Genomic DNA, 23,507 nt, shown 5'->3' on the forward strand with positions numbered 1-23,507 from the left:
AAGAAATAAAAATATTCCGTTGAATCTCAAAATGGGAATATTATAAACAGACCTTTATCAATTGAACGTAGCTCACGTGAGATCTTCTGGCCATCGGTCTCTGAAAATTTGAGTTCTTGACTGAAAAAATCTCAACTTTTTCATGAAAAACTCATATGTAAGAAAAATTTTGGTGACGCATGAAAGAAGCGGGTTTTCGCCGAAAAACGTGTTTTTGAGACCGATTTCTAAAAGTTGTGCAGAAATGAATGACATATTCGGTAACGTGAGAATTTTTTCACACAAGGTACCCGTTTTTGCATATTTTTTTTATGCTGATAAAGATACGAAGATAATTCGCGACTAAACTTCAATTAGGTCGAAATGATAAACTTTGATGTGGCGTTTCTTGCGAGCGGTGAGTCCGAGAAAGTTTGAACTTGGTGAAATTTTCAAACTTGGTACACGCTACAAGAGGTAAAAATTTCAGACAGACCGATTTTTGTCGTCCCATCCAATTGTTGATAAGTTCAATTCAAAAGAATCTTGCTATTAATCACTTTTTCATTTCAATTTCAACTCTTGCCTGCTTTACCGTACAGCGCCTGATGCTTCTACGCTTCTAATATATCAACGGTCCCTGATTCGCCGCAGTCGAATGACGTCACGCTGCCGGCGCAGCAACGCCTCCATCGGACGATTCACCTGGTTCTAAATGTCGCGCAATTCTTTAGGTTTAAAGTTCGAACTTCTGAATGGAAAGAAACGTAGAAAAAATATACTGTGCAGGGTGAAGAGAGCCATCGTAAGAAGTGGAAGAAGAAGAGAGAAAAAACAGCATTACACAATTGGCTTTCTACTGGAACGACGGTGGTCTTTTTTCTTTTCTTTCCGTTTCTTTTTTTGTTTTGCTTAGTTCAGAGCGCCGTGGTAATTCATTGAGCCAACTCTTCGAGCAAAGCCGAAGCTAATCTCCACAACAATACGATCTGGGGATCACCGAATAGGCCGACGGTTGATTTTAAAATTATGAAAGAACCGTCACAAAGCTTGGCCCTCGAGTGATGCTCAGTCCTCTTTCGAACAGGTGACTCCAGGTACCGGCGTCATTATCCTTTCAACGAATAATAACCCGCGCGTATCTAGGACGCGTTGTACTCAGACCATAATTTGAGCCGAAACAGCATTCAGGAGAAACCGAAAATGTCCATCTTGTCACGGTTGTTCCGTCAGATGAACCCAACTTCTGCAAATAATCAAAAAGTAATGAATTCCGGGTTGATCTCAACGCTATGAAAAAAAAAAAGAAAAAACGATTTCTACACAGTGTACACATTAGTTTTCGAAATCCCGTTTCACAGGTTCAAAAAATGTCAAAATATGTTCCATCACGTTTTCCAAAATTTGGAAATTGGTGTGAAAACATTTCTCACCGCGTAGTTGAACAATTGATGACGATTTCGGTTCTCTTTATGCCGATGGTTAAACGATTCCCGGAATTAATTTTGGCCGAGACGTGGATGTTTTTTTTTTTTTTTTTTTTGTTTTGCGGCTGAAAATGGTCCGCGATGGTCAAAGTTATCCCGCATCGACTCTAGCGGCCTTTTTAAAAAACCTGTTCCTGGCTCTGGGCCTTCGAGCAGGTCCCCTTCGTGCGGCAAGGGTACCTGCTTGCCTCACTTCTTGGGCAGTAGGACCTGCCTGCCTCCTGAACGCCGATACCTGTCCGATGCTTCTTACGCCTCGGCGGCATAAAATAGATCCTGGCCTCTTCTCGACCCAAGCCGCAAGCAGCACTGGATCAAGGTTCTTACATCCCAACCGCGATCTGCCTGGGTAATCGGAGTTGTCATTTCCGACCTTCCGCTGACTGGGCGACACCCTGAAAAGGAGCCCAAAAAAACGACCGAAGGACGTCCAGCTTATCAAAGAGATTCGTCCTTCTCGAAATACGTTTTCAATAAAACCTCTAGCCATTCACAGAGAAGTCTAAGCGCAGCCTTGATGAATTCAGTTCAATTGATACGCGAAGCAAAAAATACTTCTGGATTTGTTTGATGCAAAAAGATTTTGTTTCGACACGAACCCGTTAAATAAATTACTTGCCGTCAGTTAGATAATTTTATTAAATTTGGTAAAAAATTTCTTTCAAAACAACAGTCTTTTTATTTTTTTTAGCAGAAGGGGGGGTGGGGGGAGGGACTTGCAAATCTCACAGCAGATAATCAATTACCATAAAGTGATACAATTTTCCGAAAAAATTATATTATAAAGTGAAATCGGCACCTATCACATATTGTTAAAGACGGCACATTAAGCTCAAGAACTTGAAGCTGTCGCAAAGAAAGTTGCGATTATTCAACAACTACTTGCAATTGTCATTAGACCTGATTGACAGACGTTTTTATTTAAAATTTTCGCATCATTTTTCATAAGGGACGAGTAGTCTTAAAAATGTTCTACGAAATCGATAATTAAGCCACGCTCGAATTTATTTCCTCACAATTCCTGTGCTTTTCGCATACCTATGTTATACTGATTCAATGCGAAAGATTCATATGTCAACAGCTTTGGAAAATTGGAAATTTCGTTTCTTTCTGCTCTTGAGGATGTATAGGGCGTGCGATTAGCTCAAAAACGTGTTGAAAGAAACACATGACTGAACAATGTCACTCAACAAGTGTAATTAAGCCGTGTCGTAAAGCTGAATCATGCTTAAAAATTACCTGTGATTTGTAAAAAAAATGGTTAAACGCTTAACTTCATCTGTCATCATCCTGTTATTAGCAATGTCAGAAAAATTAAAATATTCGATCATTTTCTTGTAGAAAAAATTGATAGCTTACCTCATTCGCATATAAATACAGTACAGATTGTCTAACAAAAAGTGATATTTTTTCTTGAACTCATCGGTAGATAAAAAAAATTCTACATGTTAAATCATTACAATTTACAGATGATAAACTCGTGATTCAGCGAGGAATACTTTATTGTTACTCAAAACCTAGTTCAAACGATCTATGGAGAATTCTTTTGCGAATGTAGACTCTTCAGCAATAAATAATCCAATATAACGTTATTTCTTCGAGACAGTTAGTGCAATGACATGCTTATACTAAACATTCAATATTTCAAATTTGTTTCTTGTGTGACGAGGACTTTACAGTTATTTTGAAATTTACTATCGATTGGCCCCAGTGACAGTTTGTAAATATTTGTTTCGACAGATTTTTAAGCTAACTGTACGTCCCATACACCCTGAAGACTAGCGCCTCTTAGGCTAATTCCGAAAGGTTTGGGTTTTGCCGTTCCCTGTATAGAAAATTGTTCTATAGGGGGAGATTACACGAGTATTTTCCTACCTGGGTACACTTTGAACGTAGGTAGGGCCTCTTTCGCGAGATGGGTAACAGCTCGGTGTTTATTAGCAAGAGAGCGTGTCTCTCTCCGAGACCAACTGCGTTAATTTTACACTCTAAGGCATTAAAGGCCGGGGGTATTTCAACTGGGGGCTGACTATAATCTTCTAAATTTCTCTCGGCGTACCGGAAAGCGAGAGAGGGAGAGAGAGGGAGATAGAGAGAGAGAGAGAGGGGGGGTGAGTGAGCCTATGTCTACCGCTAAACGTGACCTCCCCTTCCACCCCCGTACATCATGACGGGCACGCTAAATTGCCCCGCTAAAGTAATCACACAGTGTATAATGACAAGTAGTGCCTGGCTGTGTCTGTACATATTACGCATATCGCGAGGGTGTTGCTATTACTTCACGCGGCCCAACCTTGCTGTCAAAAATTGTTGTGTTCAAGCCAGACGTACCGATTGCGAACAGCTGTAATTTGAATATTTTCATTACAGCAGTATAAGTATATATCAAAAATAAAAGTGTAGTGTCGTCTTTCACTGACTTTTTTTGGCAGTTTTTGTTTTTATTACTTCTTCTTCATCACCGAGAATCATAAATTCAACCCTTGAGTACACACCAGGTCTGTCGAACCCTGTCCTCAGCTTTCGATTTTACGACCATAGTAGCCAAATTTTTTTTAAATTCTCGCCCAATGTATGAAAAATTTTAAAAATTACAATTTTTTCACCAAATTTTCTTTTTTTCCCAAAAAAACATTTTTCTTACGAATTGTTTTCGGTAATTTAACACATCTGCAGAGGCGTTTGAACTACAGGAATGATTAGTTCTGAAACGGTAGACCGTGAAAAAATCACAGGGTCTCACAGATCCAGAGTTTACTCGCTGATCGAAAAAAATATGTGTCTACTCGAAGGGTTGAGTCTCATTTGGAGTTGCGATTTGAAACATTTGAAATATTTCAAAGCGAAGGTTTGTGGGTCTTTTTTTAAATGTACGAAACTCAATTTACGAGACAAAATTGTAAACAGATTTGCTAGGAAATTTTTATTCCGAAATATTGATCAAGTTTTAAGTCTAATAAACTTTCATAGAAAAACTTCCAATGATTTTGACTGTCAATTCGCAGTATGACAATTCATACACGATGTTAAATATTCTGCAATGCTTGCATCTACTTTATACGATTTATTTCTTTTTTTTCGAGTGTATATAAAATAGAATTCCACCATATTGTCCTTGAATAATTTACTGACAACGGTGTCGAGTGATGTTTTTGTTTCAAGCTTTTTTGCTGATATTTTATACCTTCACAAGCATATGAACTTTCCGCCTATGTAAATTCGGAAATGAGACATTTTTAGATTGAACAAGAAATAAATCGAATTGCAATAAAGGAACAAATCTGTTTCAGATGCGTCTTCGTCGAACGAGGCGGTGCACCTGCAGCAGCGTCTGAGGAGTTTAAGCACCGAGCTTGTAACCCTCAGAAACCGACTCCACGTTGGGCAGCCCCAAAACTCGGGCAAAAGTTCTGAAAAAGGACACGGGGCCCCGGCGGTTCCTCCGAGGACGACTTTGCCCCCGCCACCGACGGCCGCATCCCACGGGACAAGCTACCCTCTGACCGGGACGAGCATAGCGCACCCCCGCAACGCTCATTCGGCGAATAATAATAACAACAACAGCAGCACCAACAACAACAATAACAGCGCTAACAATAACAACACCCTCGGTCGGAACTCCGCAGCGAATAATGTCATTTCCGGTTTGTGAAGATTTATTTTATTACCGATTGCTTTACAATTTACATTCCGGGGATAAATTCTTTTCCACAGCTATGGGCTCTGGATAATTCGCTTTGACGGTAAGCGGGTACTGGAATTAACACGCTTCGCGATTCCATCGATTTTGTAATTAAATCCCTCGAGCACGCGTTATTCGATAAAAATGTATCGTGAAAAATTTAGGCATTTAACGAGTTCAATTGTGAGATAGAAGTTATATTAATAAGAACGTGAAATCCATGAAGTATTGTTTCAAAGATTGAGACTATATGCAAGATCTCAAAGTTTTTTGAAGAAATAAAAAAAATTTTCATACATCTGGGCTTATTTCATTTTTGGATAGATTCTCTGATGATTGGCTAGAAGGAGTTTCCAAAAACCTTATTATACCTTCGATAAATCCATAAATGGATTGATCATGACTTACTGCGATTTTGCATAATTCCAGAAAAATTGCAGGTAAATTGATTTGAAACAGAAAAAAACTGAGCTGATAATAATTGATAGAAATCGGCTGAAGCGGTGAACTTTTCAAAGATCATATAATTATTAGTAATAAAATAATTTACGTAATTGCTGTGTAATCATTGGTAATTGGGCTTCGTTAGTTGTAAGAGAAATCATAGAGGGGCTGATAATTTGGCTCTTTCTCCCTCTCTTTCTCTCTCTCGTAAGTCGCAAGGGTGGACAGAAATAAGTCGAGAGAAAAAAACAAAAACGAATTGGAGTACCAACAGCCATGGCCCCCGGCAAATCGACGTTGTCGGAACCCTCACAGTTATCGAGAAGACTTTGTTTATTGAATTTGATCTCGGAGGGTGTCGGTGAGAGTTGCCGAGCGATTGACTCGGCCTTGATTACCTGTCAGTTAAATGCGTACTATCGTCGAAGAGCCGTCAGCCCCGGACCCTTAGTCACCGAGTAGTCGAGCATACCTCGATAAGGTTATCAGCCCTCGCGGTAAGTTTGGCCGATTTTTCTTGCGGGAGAGACAGGGCTCAGCTGATAGGCAGGATAGTAGTGGAGGATGACGAGGGATGCCAGAGCGAGAAGTAAAACGTGCTAATCTATTTGTCCCCACAGATCCTGACTCACCGAAGAAACGTCACCTGGTCCTGGACGATGGGATAGTGTCCTGCGTGACGGCGCTGGGCTCCCTGCCGCCGCCTCCGATAGCAAGTATAATCTCGGATGCGAGGAACGTCAAAACGTCGTTGCACCACAGGTGCCTCGTCAAGACGCTGACGACGCCGACCTCCGTATCGACGAACTCCTGCACGACCCTAGACGACCTGATTCACCTTTCAGGACCGCTGACGGAAGACGCGGTACTAAAGTGTCTTCAAGCGAGGTTCTGCGCCGAACAGTATCACGTGAGTCTTACCCCGTCAAAATTTGACACTAACAATTTTTCCCTCGGCCAAGGTCGACCAACGGTCGCTGACGACCATCTTCGAGGTGATGGTCCCACTTCGAACTCCCTGCTAATTACCGCTGTTTCAATATCGCGGTCTCCAATTTCCCAGATTTTTTTCTCATCGGTACTCCCGTCGATGAGGAGTCGGATATCGCATGAAACATTGATCATTGGTAACGGGGTGCTGGACTGACAGTAACGGTTTGTTCGTACTTTGCGTTTCGTGATTCGACAGTTCGACCGGCAATTGCGGACAAGTTAAACGTGGCGAAAGGAGATCATTGCCCTGTTCATGGACTGTGCGCGAATATTCGATATTTTGGAAACAAGATGGGACGATTTGGTGTTTACCAGGTATACACGGTACGCTGATGATAAATCCGAGGGTACATGTTGAGACCGGGTATATATATGTATATATATATCTGCTCGCTCAGTTCTCGGTGAACGGTGGAGACTCAGGTTAGTGGCGCCCGAGGCAGTTCCATGCCTCTCCGTAGGAATGCAAACAGACAAAATCAACGTGTTCCAGGCGGTCTCTCTCGTCCACATGCAAGGAAACACCGACAACAGCTACATCACGGCTGATATTCGATTGCGCTATCCGCCCTTATAACAGCGAGCAAACAGCTCCTACTCGGCTGAGTTCTACCGTCCCTACACATCCACTCCCCAAAGTGCCCTCCCATTCCAATGTCAACCCCTCCAGGATCTCAGTGTACATCCAAATTTCGACTATCGGTTGTAATCTGTTCTTGCTCAAATAATCAACCCACCCTCAAGCAAGACCTTTGTCCACGATGAATATATTCCCATGGTTTCATGTCGTCTAAGTCTCGGCCGAGGACAAATCTTCACCGAGTAAATTACGAGGCTAGACGTTCATCGAGCATTCATCCTATTGCGAGGCTTTCGGTGAAACGGTGACTCTTGCCTGGCCATTAACAAGGTATTTCAAGAGTTTAATTATTTGGAAAGAGTTCGGAATGATAAAGTAATGTGCTCGGTTAGCTTCTCCGTCAAAAATCCCGCGAATAAGTGTAACGACCAGTAACGTCATTATCTACAACCAGTGTTTGGCAATCAGTGCGTAATCTACTCGGGACGAAACAGCGCAACGTCCTCTGAAGACATTCCTTACAATTCGGTCGCACATGGTAGGCAAAGTCAGGTAGGCGGTCCACCGCGTGACCGCGAGCTTTCCATCTAGCATCCCCATTCTCCATACACCGTTAAACATTAATCTTAATTCCAAATCAACAGTTACAGCTGGTCCGCAGTTGCATCGCGAGCTGACTGGACAGCTTGTTTATGTTAATGCAAACTCCCCTCGCTTCTGCTATATAGCATGCTAGACGCCAAACCTGCATGAGCGTATATATCTTTCCATTACCGGAATGGTACATAGATTACAGATACGTTACACGATTACTCGGACGTAATTCCTTACGGTTTAACCGAAGTACACCGACATTCCGTTGGATGGGGCGTGTCGGGGACAGTTTTTGCATGTGTTAAAAAGAGAGAAATTCTTGATATACCTTCCAACGATGTTTACGTCTATTTTTCACCGGCGTTTGAAAGTGCCTTGTGTCTGATATTGTGAAAAGAGGTGTTCGGTACCGTCTAATTATGAATACTTTCATGGTTCCCTGACTTGTTTCATGTCTTCATGTTTTCACTGCATGTAACCGGAGCGTGCATCTAGTGGGAAAACCGAATACCGAATAACGATAAATAATAACAACAATAATAATAAGGACGGCAATAATGATGGGGAATACGCAGGTGCGTGTAATCTATTTACCGCGTGTCAGGCAAATGTTTCCCGAAGGCTAGGGCTGCGCAAGACGTGGGATCAGTTCTGGTCCCTTCCTTCCTTCCTTCTTTCTTTCCTCTATTCTTTCGCTCTCTTTTTATCGTTCCCCCCTCTTTTTTCGTCCTTGTTTATTTTACTTTTTTCTCACTCTCTTTCTCTCTCTCTCTCTCTCTCTCTCTCTCTCTCCACCTCTCTCCTTTTCTCTCGTTCGCTCGCTTTCTCTGTACACTAGCCACGACGTGGAGATATACCCCTGCGAGAGAGACGCGGGACATCACAAAGCCGCCGCCAACCGGCTACGAGAGCGCCGTCCACCTCGACTCGCTTTATTTTATACTCACTTCAATCTTTAATGGCCGAGTGAACGCGGTAAATGAACCTCAAACCACGCAAACAGGGCGAACCTAACTTCTCCTTATGGCCACTTTTCACTTGTCTAAGCTATACTTTCGAAATGTATATTAACATTAAGATGATCATATTTACTCACGAAGCTAAAGTAATCGACGATGCATATTAATACTCAAAATGGAAACATCCAGGCTTTCGAGTAGACAAGTTTTCAAATTTGATGTAATTCGTTTAACGATTCCGAAGTTGAAGTACACTTTGGTGTCTCTTGGGGACATTGGAAACTGAAATTCCTGAATGCTAGACTCTAAATGCCGATGTACTGGATTTGGAGATTTGATTATGCTATATCAAAATACTTGGAATTTAAACTAGAGTCGTTTATTTATAGTAAATCTCCTGACGGTGCACGCAGCAAAAAAATACATAATACTCGATAACTCCGAAAGCATGAGAGGAAAGCTGTATAACATAAACCAATCGAATTTGGTAAACTATCGAAACAACGCCAGTACCGCTAGTCTAAGGACTCTGAGGTATAGAATTGCCATTTTCCAATAACCGTGATGAATCTTGATGTCGTCTTTATTTTCATGGTTTGACTGAATTAAACGTAACGATAAACGCTGAGCAATTTTCGTGAGAATATACAAAGTTGTTAAACTTCATTAAGATCGCGTGCAAACAGCACATACCATTCGATAATTGTTTTGAGAATAAATGATGTACTGGATGGAATCTCTTCACGTTTTCACAGCACAAATATGTAATATTTACTCACCGAAAAATTTCAGACAAATGTGGGCCCCATCCTCGTGTCGATTAACCCATACCATGACGTCGGAAATCCGTTGACGTTGACGAGCACCAGAACTATACCTCTGGCACCGCAGCTCAACAGGGTTGTTCAAGAGGCTGTTAGGCAGCAATCAGAGACGGGTTATCCGCAGGCAATAATTCTGTCTGGTAAGTAGAACTAGAAAACTTCACAAGTGAAAAACATAACAAAGGAGAGAGAGAGAAAGAGAAAACAGTTACCAGAGTCGTTAAAAGAGGAGCAAAAACAAACAGCGTTTGCACCGTGTGATGACCATGCAACGATCGGGTGGCTGGTAATTCGTGATTGCAGGAACGAGTGGCTCGGGCAAAACCTACGCATCGATGCTCCTCCTGAGACAGCTTTTTGACGTAGCTGGTGGCGGGCCGGAAACAGATGCGTTCAAGCACTTGGCAGCAGCCTTTACAGTCCTGAGGTCACTCGGATCAGCAAAGACGGCAACGAATTCCGAGAGCTCAAGAATAGTGAGTAAGAGTGTGAAATTTGATGGCAAAAAAATACAGAATTAACAGTGCAACTACAAGTTCGCCGGTATATTTTGTGTGCAATTTTCAAGGGCCACTTCATCGAAGTTCAAGTGACGGACGGCGCCTTGTACCGGACGAAAATCCACTGCTACTTCCTAGATCAAACCAGGGTGATAAGGCCGCTACCGGACGAGAAGAACTATCACATATTCTACCAGATGCTCGCTGGACTAACCCACGAAGAGAGAGGTATGGTATGAAAAATGAATCTCCACGATTCACTGTCGTCATCTTAACTGAAATTGAATCAAAGTCGTCATACGAAAGTGGCAATGACATGGTCGATTCCCTTTCCAGCAAAGCTGAACCTCGAGGGTTACAACCTCAATAATTTAAGGTATCTGCAACACGGTGACACGAGGCAGGAAGAGACTGAGGATGCGGTCAGGTTCCATTCGTGGAAAGCTTGCTTGGGTGAGTAGAAAACTATCTCAGCTACTCTGGCTAACAACTATTGGAATGATTCGACAAGTGTGTTGAAATATGTCCTTACCGACACTTTGATCAAAATCTTCAGGAGTCCTTGGAATACCATTTCTGGACGTGGTCAGGGTCCTGGCCGCAGTCTTGATACTTGGTAACGTCGGGTTCACGGACGGACCTGGTGTCGAGGTCAGCGTGGTCGGAGAGAGCGAGCTAGGCGCAGTGGCGGCTTTGCTGGGAGTTCCGCCGCCAGCTTTGCTGAGGGGTTTGACTTCCAGAACGCACAACGCCAGAGGACAGCTGGTGAAATCTGTCTGCGATGCAAATATGGTGAGTGTATTGTGCGGTAAAAAATGCTCCGACACCCCTCCACTCCGACATACTCCAGCGTTACCCAAACTCACCATTTCTCGCAGTCCAACATGACCAGAGACTCCCTCGCCAAGGCTTTGTACTGTCGGACAGTGGCGACCATCGTCAGAAGGGCGAACAGCCTCAAGAGATTGGGATCCACCCTCGGCACCCTCTCTTCGGACTCCAATGAGTCCGTTCACAATCAGGCCGAGGTAACCAGTCAGCACGCCTCCACCATCGGCAGTTCAGCAGGTGTGTGCGTGTGGTTGATTCGTCTTTCGTATTTTCTGCCGCGATTTTTACTATCTTCCATTACTATTCATTTGATTTTTTTCACCTTAGGTGGAACCGGCTCGAGAAGTATGGCGGCGTTAAACAACGCGGTAAGACATGCGACGGACGGTTTTATCGGTATCCTAGACATGTTCGGGTTCGAAGACCCAAAGCCGAGCCAGCTCGAGCATCTATGTATAAATCTGTGCGCGGAAACGATGCAGCATTTTTATAACACCCACATATTCAAAAGTTCGATCGAGAGCTGCAGGGACGAGGGGATACACTGCGACGTGGAGGTAGATTACGTTGACAACGTGCCTTGCATCGATCTCATCTCATCACTGGTAAGAATCGTTTGATTAAGCCTCTCTCTGCGTATCTATATATAAGGTACTACCATTCAAATATCCGTGAGGACGTTAATCACGCGCGTCTCGCAGCGTGGTTATAGATACTCGATAGTCGAAAATTTGAACTCGAACCCGAAACTCCCCAGCTCTCCTTAAAGCTGACCCGATACCTAATTCGTCCACGTTGATGCAGCGCACGGGTCTATTGAGTATGCTCGACGTCGAATGCTCGATAAGAGGAACAGCTGAGAGCTACGTGTCCAAGGTTAAGGTTCAGCACAAACAGAACCCCAGGCTTTTCGAGTCCAGGATGGTCGACTGCAGGTCATTTGGTATTCAGCACTTCGCTGGGAGGGTTGCTTACGACGCCTCCGACTTTCTCGGTGCGTATTCTGCCCCCTCCCCCCCCGACCCTCCCGTCGTCCTTCCGAAATCCCTTTCTCCCACCCTTCATAACCACTGACTCATCGAATACTTCCAGACACGAACAAGGACGTGGTGCCCGACGATCTTGTCGCCGTATTCTACAAGCACACCTGCAGCTTTGGATTCGCGACGCACCTCTTTGGTAGCGAATTGAAAGCCCTCTATGCCAACGACACGGTTCCCCGAGGAGTAAGCTTCCGGATATCACCAACGTCACACACGGACCTGTGAGTTTTCCTATCAAATATTGCTTCGCGCAGATTCAAATTTCACCCTGTCTTACCTCAGGCAGATTCAGAAAATGTTCAGTTCTCTGACAGGCTTAACGGAGACGAGCCTATATCCACCCTTACACAAGACTTCCACACGCGGCTGGATAACCTTCTGAGAACACTGGTACACGCTAGGCCTCATTTCGTCAGATGCATCCGCAGCAATAGTTCCGAAACACCGGACCATTTGGATCGAGGAGTCGCAATGCGGCAGATCAGGTCACTTCAGGTTCTCGAAACCGTCAATTTGATGGCCGGAGGTTTGTTCTTCGCAAAGCTAAGCCATATTTCACCCCCATAGAACACAAACTTACCAAATCGTCCGTTATCCCACAGGGTATCCACACCGAATGCGTTTCAAGGCATTCAACACCCGGTACAGACTCTTGGCGCCGTTCAAGCAGCTGCGAAGGGCGGAAGAGCAGGCCGCCGAAGACACGAGACTCATACTGCAGAACGCCCAGCAGATGAAGAGCAAGTTCTCCGCGAGTACCAGCTGGGCTCTGGGAAAACGTCACATATTTCTGAGTGAAGGTATTCGCCAGCAGCTCGAAGCCATGCGCGCCGACACTCGGCGGCAGGCTGCCACTGCCATACAGGTAAGGAAGAATAGTAAGGAAGCAAGGTCTCACCTCGAGCAAAATGGATCATAACTGTCCTTCTGCTCCTCAGGCCATCTGGCGAGGATGGCGAATCCGGAGGAGATTGCCAATTCTCAGATCGGTCATCGGCATCGGCTCAAGCGTCGTTCAAAAACAGCAACAGAATCTTTCAGTTGGCCAGAGAGGAGTGTCCGCCGGAACTGGAAACGCGAACAGTAACGGCGCTCGTCCCAGGCCTCAACCCATCGCTGGTACCCCACCTCCAGATCCAACGGAAAAGTGTGCCGATCAAAAGATGATTCAGCAGACCTGCACCCTCTTTGGCCTTGACCTCGTAAGTCGTTCTGACAGTGTCGCCACTCCTCTTGACTTGGCTGGAAAATACATTAATTAAGATTCATGGAAACTGGCGTGCGTCACTTTTTATTCAGTATGATTGTGGTAACGAAACTTGTTGGTCGAATTGATTAAGAACAAATTCTGCAGAGCTGAACATCTTCATTAGGTATTGTAAGCATTTGGAATAGTTTCGCAAAGTAGCAGGCAAATTCTCTGGTCAGAATTGAGTGATCATCCCAAACTTAGTTTAAATATATACCACCGTCAAGTCCGGAATCAAGTCATGTTAAACCGTCCTGAAATTAACGTTTCATCATTTCGCAGGAACGGCCACCACCAGTACCTCCATCGAGGTCTTACACCGTCACCGGAAATACAAAGTTGGGCTATCCACAGTCGAGGGTGATGAAGTCGCCTTTTCCAGGTAGGGGTCGGTGGGCAGAAAGCTTAAAGCCTCATTTCGATGGTTGACTGATAATCAAAGGAGTACCTAAATCCTTTGGGCATTAAAGTTTCGACTCTAAACGACGAATTCCAACATTGTCTCGAAAAAGTTTACCCTTTAGGAAAATAATCACAGTCGTCTATTTTTTCCCTGTTCGTCCAACGATCCCACGAAGCTTTTCATAACCCGAGCGTTTTATGTTTCCACATAGCAGAAGGAGTAGACGGCGAGATTATGCTGTACAAGGGTGAGACGGTGATCGTGGTCGGAGCTTCGTCGAGAAGAGGGCATCTCCTGGTTGAGCACAACGGTTCGAAGCTGCACGTTCCGTACCAGTTCATGGAGTTGAAGCCCTACAACGTGAACGTATGATGAATAAGCCATTATTGTGAGTTGGCGAGTAGATATTTTGTTCGACGTTAACGCCGTCCAGACTACGTTGTTGTACGATGAGTGTAGGAAAACTCGGTGGTGCATGTACGTTCAGCCGGCAATTGTTTGTTCAAAGTTCGGAGTGAGGGTGGGTCGCGGGTTCAGGAACCGCCTATAGAGTCACTGGGAGTTAATTTACCGCGATCACTCAGCTCCACCCCGTTCCGGGGCCGCTCCGCGGAATCTGCAAAGTTTCGAACACTCGATTCTATCGTATTAATTGCCCCTGCAGCGCGATGCAATCGTCGTATTCCCAGTTCAAGTACATTACTCAGTTCGTTACCAACGCGGCACTGCATGCAGTTCTGTATCATTATTTATGACAAGATCATACATCCGTGCACGCCACTCTGCGTGCAAAAGTTTCCGTAATGCATACCTACTCAGGGACCGCGCTTCGCTGACGTTTGTAATACCGACGCGAAAGGCAATTCCCTCTACGTCTTTGGAAAAAACGATCATCGCAGGATACCAAGCGCGGAATTACCGAAATCTGTATGATTCCTATAAACGATCCGTTTCTACATTCAAAATGTATTTTTGTTTCAACTTCGGATAACATGTACATCTTGCGGTGAGAAAAAAGTAAAAAAATATGACGGAAAAAGTGTGCACACAAGGAGTGTGATTCAATAAGGATTCAAAAATTACAAGGATCAAGATCAATCAAGTCAAATTCAGTTGTGGTAATACTTTCTCAGAATGAAAGAAAAAATTTTGTACAACCTAATTTCGTGTACAAAAGTGTAAATATTAATTATATCATGACAATGACATTTTTTCGATACCACACATGTCTTTTTTTTTTGTTGCTTTTCAACAATTGCCACGAATTGTAGCTCATTTTGTGCGTAAATAAATGCTCTGGAAATTAAAATTCAGAAAACTTAAACGTACAATGAAAATAAACTCACATCGATGAAAAAGCGGAACGGTATTGTGATCTTTGTGATAACGATTTTTATTTCAATGTATAGTTTCCAATATTCTTCCAATATGTTGATGGTGTGATACGCCAACGTAAAAGTTCCGAGAAATGGTAGCGAAATTTTTCCGCACTCTGATCACGTGCGCGCAAGTGTCTTGATTCTCGCTTATATTCTCGATATTACACACTGAACTATCGGCACGTTCAACGGCGGCATCAAGACTCTTCGTTCGCCTTCAGATCCTAGATTTTTACTGAAAATACTGCGAGGATTGTTTCACAAGCTCAGGCACGAATTGTGTTTCAATTTTGCTTGGTAAGAACTCAGTGCGAAAATTGAAAAAAAAAAATAAAAAATCGGCTTCACATCTTTATCAGACAATTGATTACGTGATTCAAATTATCACCTTATCCGACCTGTGTGTTAATTTTCGTACAGTTTTTTTTTTTTTTATTTTTTTCACTTTATTCGTAAATTTATACTACAACCTAATTAACAAAACTCGATCATTTTCAACGGAGAATTTCTCCATTAGACACATTATAAACACGTTATTGCATGAGTCGTGCACTGAGAAAAATGTCATTTGTTACAGTAACTAGAAAAATTCAGAAAACAGGTATCGGTAAAAAAAAAAACTGTTTGAATATTGTTGAAATTACAAAAAACGAGGTACGCCTAACCATTTTGCGCTATCGTCGATCCTTTTTTGGTAATGGCAACGCAAAATCAGTTTGTTCGGTTTACGCTACTTTTTAGTTAAATGAGGCTTTAACATTAAATTTTCGCAACAGTTACAAGAAAATATAGTAACAGTGATCGTAATGAGAAAGAATAGTAACAGATACTAGACTTTTTGGTAACAGTTAGAAAACTAATTTACATTTTCTACCTAGAACTATATTTTTTGATTGTGGTAAAAAATGTAAATAGTTAAGGACTGTGCGGTAACCGGAACTAAAAATTTCTCTCGGTGTGGTACAGGTTCGACATTTGGAAGGAAAAGAGAACCAGTGATCAAAAAAGAAAAAAAATCGAGACCAAACATTTTCAATTAAAAAAATTACTCTCGTCAAAACGAGCCACGATCTCTGGGGAACACACCAAAAAAAGAAAAAAAAAAAAAATGAAAGAAGAAATATCGTTACTAGCCTGATACGTAATAAACGATTGTTAATTTTCGGTCGCGTATCGTTATTCATCGTCGTTGATCACTCCGGAAAATAAAATTCGAAGAATCGCAATTAAGCGTGGGTCATACTTTCTCAATGTGAAAAATAGCAGAACGGATGATAAAAAGTTGACTTGACATATCCCACGAGCATCGCACGACGTTTCTGCATACATGCACCGCCCGATTCCATTAGCGGAATTGAATCTGACTTGGGTGATATTAAAACGCGCTTTAAATGCATTCAAGAATTCGATATTCTTCTTTCGCCACCGCGAGGCTTAATGAATTTCCCGTAATTAGTTATCGACTCTTCCGCATCAGCTGCACCCTGCGACCCCCGACATTCCGCACAATGTAAGGACAATACGGTTACTGCATGCGGCGAGTTACTCGCTTCGAACCCCAAAACCACTTGCTTATATTCTGCAAGCTCGTATACCAACTACGTAGTAAATTTCGCAAGTTACGTTCACCTTATTAGGGTTAGCACGTCGCGCAGCGCGACGAATAGGAATAGGTTGCAGGCTTGGGATCATTAAAGGGGCATGTACGAGTAGATTGGCTGAAGAAGTGGATGAGTTTCGGGAATTACTATTTCGAAAAGCAATCATTTGATTCGATTTGAAATTGTTTTATTCCAAACTATGTATTTAACTATGCATTGGTATTGAGAAGAACGTCAACCATTTCGCTCAGCGAGATATTTCGCTTCATACGATATTTCCAAAACGGCTCAAGTAGATCATGTAACCGAAATTCAGAGACAGTATTTACCGACAGTATGCGCTCTTTGCCACGAATCGATTACGATTTCTTTCTCAAACGCAAAGTTGAAATTCGATTTGTCGTTTGAAATTTACTACTTTATTTTACTTAATCAAGAGAAAAATGATCGAAATAGTAGAAATATATAAATGAAGCTCGATCTACGTACCCTTTAATGTAACAAACCCCAAGTAATTGAATATTTTCTAGTCGAGATATAAATTCCCAAAATTCACCAACTTTCTTACTCGTATAAACTATTTATACCGCCCACTTGCATCGTTGGTCGTCCTAGATCATAAAATTCGCTCAAAAATATTCCGTCTTCCATAATTTATACACATAATATAATTGATAAGAAAGTAATAACCGCATAGGTTTATATTTAAGACAGTTTAATTAGTATTACAGGATGGTTTTATAGAATTGAAAAGCGAATGAGATTCGATATATTTTATATTCAATTATTGTTATTTTCATGTACGCATCGTGTACCCGCATCTACGTAATAAATACATGTCCATGTATGATATCGATATCTTATATCGATCATATATTATAGGTTGACTATGTTTTACACGAATGAAAAGTATGCATAGTATATAAGTACATCCGTTGTATAGAGTGATTATCTATCAACAGAATGTTCCGTCGTCTGCTATAGTTCAATGTGTATGCGCCACGATTCGAGAGCAGTTGTTTATCAGGTCGACCAACCGTCATTTCCCGTAACCTCAAAAATTCTTACCGTTCACCTCCGAGCTATTTCCTTCTCCGGAAAGCCAACCTTATACCGAGTCACCCAGTAAGCATTCCAGTATTATTATATTTCATTGGTGCAACACCGACAGCTGTTAAAATTTTTCAGGTTGTGTACGTTCACCGCGGCGAACTGTCTAAATTCATAACGGTTGGTCGCCCTGACAAACAGTTGCTCCCGAATTGTGGCGCATGCGCGTTAAATTTTTGCAAACGACGGATCATTCTCTCCATAGATAATCACTGTATATTCGACAAACAGTATTTTGCCATCTTTCCAATCCTCACGTCATTATAGTGCCAATATTACATACCTACAATACAAAGTATAAAAATTCTGTCATCATATTAATATATTGTTGGATGCGCACCGAATTATTTTTGCATCCCATAATATCATCCGTGTATTATTATAACTGAGCATTTATTATTCTATACATTTAGATATAGTAAATAGACAAACGAATAAGTTCATCAAGAGCGTAGATTCGATAAATAAATATTTTGTATATGCATTCGTAAATATATATTCAATTTATACTCATAAATTTCATCATAAATTAATAATTTAAGACTTATATTATATGCTATAAATAACGTGGCATATCAAAGCATGAATACATATTCTGATAGTTATTTACGCGTCGACACAAATCGTACGTATGATTAGAATTTAAGGCCGCAGTCCAATTTTAAAAGCATATATATAAATATATTTGAGTATTAATGTTATAAACTGTAAATAGATACACGCTCAAGTATATAGCGTAAGCGAATACATATACAGATACATATACACATACATAAACATATGCATATATATATATATATATATATATATATATATATATATACACACACACATACCTATATACATATAAATGTCATAATGATATTATAATGAGAAACTGAATAAAGCGCGAGAAATGAATTTGCTTCTGGTGCTGGTTCATATTTCCTGCTTCCCTCTCCTTTCTCCCTATCCAAGTGAAAAAAATAGGAGGTAAAGAATTCTCAAACATTTGCACATCCTTCCAGCTTTTTTCCTTGTGTAATTTAATCGTAATTAATATGAGGAGGCAAAAAACCACGGACTGATAAAGCTTCGAGGTTTTTTTTTTATACCTGGCGAATTTTTCCGCGAGGTATAATTGAATAAAATGTGTTTACTATATCGAGAAAAGTGAATTATTTTTGTATATTATAAAACAATTCAATTTTTCCAATATCATAGGTGTTTCCAACAATTTTCGGGCAAACTCGATTAAAAACAAATAAATCAACAATATTCGTAACATTCTTACTAAGAAAATTTGACTGTATGTATTTTCTGAATGTTTGAATGCTGCCTCTGAAGGTGGAAGCTAATAATTTATTTATATACAGATCGTTGCAAATTAAACTGTTTCCACATAAAATAATGAGACAATAAGATATTCCCGATTGTTTTTTTATTTTAACTTGAAAGAAATTCTGTCCGTTTTTACCATACATACCTATGATAATTTGATCGCAAATTACATGCAGATTTTTTCTTGTACCGGCGACGGTCGTTCGAATTGTACGAATGAAAATGCAGTGAAAAAACAAACGCAACGTTCCGCCAACGCAGGTATAATAATTCTCGTCACGGATGATATAATATGCGGAAATTATTCATGCCTTCAAAGTGAACGACATGAGACGCGCGACTGGAGATGCAGTTCTGAAAACGTGCGTTTCTCCAGAAACCGAGTATAACGTCTCAAAAGAGAGATGAAAGGGAGTCTTCAATACCGTTTCACCGACCGTAAAATTTGATATGATAAAAATTACTCGCGTATATATTACCAAGTTAACCGCTTAGATAGACCGCAATACACGTTCAATGAATACACAGTCGTGTGCTTACTGGACTGAATGAATGCGGTCGAAAAATGCCAGTTACACAGCTTATATAAAGGTGCATGGGGCGTGTGTATGGTTTGAACAGAATATCGTCGAAATAAAATGCCAGTAATAAAACAAAGCTTGAAAAGCTGTGCTTCAGTATAATCAACCGCAGTCCGATTTTTTCAATCTTGTTTTAATCATTTTTTAATTTCCGTACAAGAGATGACGTTGAATGCGGTGTTTTTCACTCGTTTTTTCACAACTCAGTTGATTGAGAGAGTGACGAACCGCTTGGTGAAAATTTTTCAATCCCGAAATTGCATCAAACAACTCTGTAATTGAATTTTTTATTCGGGATTTTCTTACGGGATATACCGATTAATTCCGTGAACGTTCATTTTTTATTTCAATTGATATTCAATTTTAAGTCATTTTGTAACACTTATGGGGAAAATTAAATTCGAATCTTGCAAAGTTTCTAAACACAATCATCGCACGCGGAATTAAATTGAAAAGCCACGGTGCGAGTATTTTTGTTATGCTGGACAGTTTATTGAACAACCAAGGCGAGAATGACGAAGTGAGTTTTGAGCCGAGCTGTATAAGTCTACCGCGTAATATCTCGAAGGAAGCATGTAAATGACCTGTCCAAGCGATACGAAAGTTGTAAAGAATTTCTAACGACGTGTTTTCCATATCAAAAAATACACATCGCAGGGTAGAATTTATATTCCATATTCCGCGTATCACACGTGTGTAACATATTTGTGTATTGCAACACACGGCGTGTTTGCGTATCTGAAAACTTGCAAATACATGAGCGGGATGTGAATTCAGTGATATCGGATCATAAACGCGTCAAGGTGAAGTTTTTTTTCTATAAGAACCGATTTCCGCAAGATTATTCGCTCCGACGGCTCTCTAAAGGCCTTCCATATCCTGAACTGTCCGCGAAAATGATAAAAGGTGGAGGGGAGATGATGATGAATAAAAAGAAAAGGAACTTGTGGACAAGTCGTGTCCGTCAAGTTCAAGGACTTTAGTTGACACGCTCGCAAGCGTCACGCGAAAATTACATGTTCATTCAAACAATTATTTATTAAAACGTTCGTCGTATTTCACAATTCGTCAAAAAAATTGACACCAATTAAAAGTACGTACCGCGTTGTTATGCAGATAATTGTGATATGATCGATAATTTTACTAATTTATTTTCATCGCTTACTTACAATAATTATATATTTTCAGTCAAAAATTTCTATCCATATTACTTGCATCGATGAAAAAGAGTTGTGCAATTTTTAATCGCGCGGAATATTTTTGGAAATTGTGTACAACCAATATGCTTAGAATTCACGAGATCCATTCGACTACTCGTACGAAGCAAAGAATTCCAAATTTCAAAGTGCTCCTTTTGTTACGAATATTTAAAACGGTTTCAAGAGATTAGAAGACAGCACCATTTTTATCCAGATGCGAAAGATTCTCTACAATAATTATAAGACAAAAATGTAACCTGGTTTCAATAAGTATTCGTCATTGTCTAGAAGTTATACCTCCAAATCATTCAGACGCGTTTTAATCTAATTATTTTCATATTTGCGACGAACAAAGACTTGCCAAATTTCGTGCTTTTCACTAAATAGATAAAACGAAAAATTTGTTGATTTAGGGTCTAATTTTCGTCTACAGCAGATTTTAATTCTGCAAAAGTGATTGTCGCTTCGGCAAAAATGATTGTACAAGTTTGAATAATCAGTGTGCCATTTCGAACAATAATTTCGTTAACGTTGCCTAATATTTCGATCGATAAAGCTAGATCGAAAACTGTGATAATAATTAATTGGTCTCTAAGAGCAAATGAAACTTGGTTACAAGCTATCCAGAAGCATGGAAAGGCTAACCAGCGGTTCTCATTTTCAATTTTCCTGTCAAGCTTGGAAAAAATAAAAAATAAATTCAAGGGAAAAAATACCCATATGCGTAAACGTTACGTATCTTATCCACGAATCGTTACGATTAGTCTTACCTTTTATTGACGGTGAAGAATCGAAATGTCGGTAGAGTAAGAGTGCAAGGGTCAATGGAAAGCAGGCGTGTAGAGATTTGCGGATGGTCACCTAGCGCCCTTAAAAGTCCATGAACTCCATCAACGGTGCACCACTACGTCGTAACTTTAAGCACCGCATTGGACTCGGTTGAGGGCGAAGGGACATTTTGAAAACGCCGGTTGTGCAGGTACGTGTAGATGCTCGCGGAAAAGGTCCGTATATTTTTACGGCCGCAACAGCTGAGGCATTAAAAGTGTCGGAATAGAGCGCGTGCCGGGATAGGTTAAAACAGAAACCAGCAGTCATCGTCACTTTTCAATTTTACACCTTCCGCGACTGCCGTCGTTAAAATCGTTTAAAAAAGCACCAACTCACTACCGTTGCACTTATTGTTAACCGTCTGTCGCAATTTTAATTCGCTGATACGTTACAGACGCTTCTAACGTTCATGTTCAAGTTATTCTCAAGTCAAACAAGGATCCGATCGACGGAAAAAAATAGTTCAAGTGCCCAGAAAATTTTTGCCTCGATACAGAGGCAGCAGAAATTTTTACCGTCGAAGTAAAAATTCTTAGTGCACGAATATCGAAGAGTTTGTAATTATAGGCTCAATGGGTTTCAGGACTTAGCAGTTTCTAGCTTCCGCGATAACAATGAGAAAGAAAAAATTCATATTCATACCGACAACTTGATACTCTCAAAATGATTATTCGTTAGCGAAAGCTTGCTTAAGCTCATTTTTACGCAAATGCGAGAAATCTCGAAGATCATCGTTTCATTAGACAGTTATTTGACGCTTGCAGGACATTTTCGTGGCGGGTTGGAGGGTTGACATAAAAATTGATTCAACACAGAGCCAAGGAAAATGGCAGATTTTACTCAAAATTGCAAGAAAAAAGGACACCTCAAGGTTCTTGGTAAAAAATACCCGTGTCAACTATAACTTTAAAGATAAATGTATCAGATTTCACACACACTAACACTGCTTTTTACTGTTTCTAAATTAAATTCTGCGTATTACAAAGTAAATTTTATGAAAAAACCTGATGCGTCACTCTTTTTCTGCAGTTTCGCGTGAAATCTGCGCTTTTATTTTCTCCGTGTAAGCAAAAATGGAACAAAAAAGGGCCTATAAAAGTCTAGGTAATTCGAGTAGAACCAGTTAGTCAGTTACCGATTTCCCCAACAAGCACGATTATTCACACGGAGCCTAACGAACTCGTCGGCCGCTCACGACATACTGACAAGCTTCCGATGTTGACAGAGAATTTACTCTGAAAATTTCGGCTCCCCCCTCCCGGCAATACTTTGTTTTGAAAATAGAACAACAGGGCGTTGCGGTAAGAATTCGAAGCGGTTGTCCGTATAACTTGATAGCACGGTGTAACCGAGCGCATGAACGCTTCTTAATTCCATTCCTTGATTGGCTCTTGATATCGACGGTTCCAGATATGTAAAGCTAAATGAGCTGGTGAAGCGAAAATCGATGTTTTTTTGCCCTAATTCTATTGTGAACCAGCCGCGCATCAGGTTTTCAATAAAATCGTCTCAACAATTGAAAGCTGCAATGAGTGATTAATTCCTTCTTCAGAAAATCATCATGAAGCTTCGAACACGTACATTTAATGAATACTAATTGTCAATCTATGACTATATCGTAATCAAATTATTAAAAATTATATACTCTCAACTCACCGATAGCTAAAATTATTTCATCATCTCATTGTTCTTGTTCTTCATACGCAATTATACATTATAAAATTCTCACGTGTAGATATATTACTGTAAGATATGTGATGTACGAATGTGTACGAATGTGTGTATCTATAACGATAGTATAGAATGTGAGAAGGCAGGCAATAAACGTAGTCGGTCCTGAACCGTAACAGAGTGTAGTCGTCTTTATTTACCTCTTCCTCGCATACACAATAATTACAAAACACAAATTTGGAATCAT

At 40.9% G+C, this 23,507-nt stretch overlaps 1 protein-coding gene and 1 long non-coding RNA gene across 6 annotated transcripts in view; one reads left to right on the forward strand and one right to left on the reverse strand.

The window, feature by feature from the left end:
* The window catches only part of LOC124294118, a 35,679-nt gene extending 24,647 nt beyond the window's left edge, over positions 1-11,032 (reverse strand). The window contains exons 1-4 of one of the 2 annotated variants that reach the window (XR_006903979.1): positions 10,909-11,032; positions 10,575-10,818; positions 9,755-10,317; positions 9,498-9,679 (exon numbers count right to left, since the gene is read on the reverse strand). This is a non-coding gene — a long non-coding RNA (uncharacterized LOC124294118). The remainder of the gene's footprint in view (positions 1-9,497; positions 9,680-9,754; positions 10,318-10,574; positions 10,819-10,908) is intronic. The other variant, XR_006903980.1, reaches the window with a different exon arrangement.
* LOC107223681 (unconventional myosin-IXb) overlaps positions 1-16,033 on the forward strand; it is a 49,552-nt gene extending 33,519 nt beyond the window's left edge. For 3 of the 4 annotated variants that reach the window (XM_046738050.1, XM_015663444.2, XM_046738051.1), the window contains 16 exons: positions 4,757-5,110; positions 6,213-6,502; positions 9,511-9,682; positions 9,846-10,018; positions 10,111-10,270; positions 10,379-10,495; positions 10,599-10,834; positions 10,921-11,110; positions 11,201-11,478; positions 11,678-11,867; positions 11,966-12,137; positions 12,231-12,442; positions 12,519-12,781; positions 12,855-13,118; positions 13,448-13,547; positions 13,780-16,033. In XM_046738050.1, coding sequence (XP_046594006.1) covers positions 4,757-5,110; positions 6,213-6,502; positions 9,511-9,682; positions 9,846-10,018; positions 10,111-10,270; positions 10,379-10,495; positions 10,599-10,834; positions 10,921-11,110; positions 11,201-11,478; positions 11,678-11,867; positions 11,966-12,137; positions 12,231-12,442; positions 12,519-12,781; positions 12,855-13,118; positions 13,448-13,547; positions 13,780-13,940 — 3,332 coding nt within the window. In that variant the 3' untranslated portion in view covers positions 13,941-16,033. The remainder of the gene's footprint in view (positions 1-4,756; positions 5,111-6,212; positions 6,503-9,510; positions 9,683-9,845; positions 10,019-10,110; positions 10,271-10,378; positions 10,496-10,598; positions 10,835-10,920; positions 11,111-11,200; positions 11,479-11,677; positions 11,868-11,965; positions 12,138-12,230; positions 12,443-12,518; positions 12,782-12,854; positions 13,119-13,447; positions 13,548-13,779) is intronic. The other variant, XM_046738052.1, reaches the window with a different exon arrangement.
* Positions 16,034-23,507: the final 7,474 nt, after the last annotated feature.

Source organism: Neodiprion lecontei, chromosome 4, assembly GCF_021901455.1.
Source record: "Neodiprion lecontei isolate iyNeoLeco1 chromosome 4, iyNeoLeco1.1, whole genome shotgun sequence".
NCBI classification, from domain to species: Eukaryota; Metazoa; Arthropoda; class Insecta; order Hymenoptera; family Diprionidae; genus Neodiprion; species Neodiprion lecontei.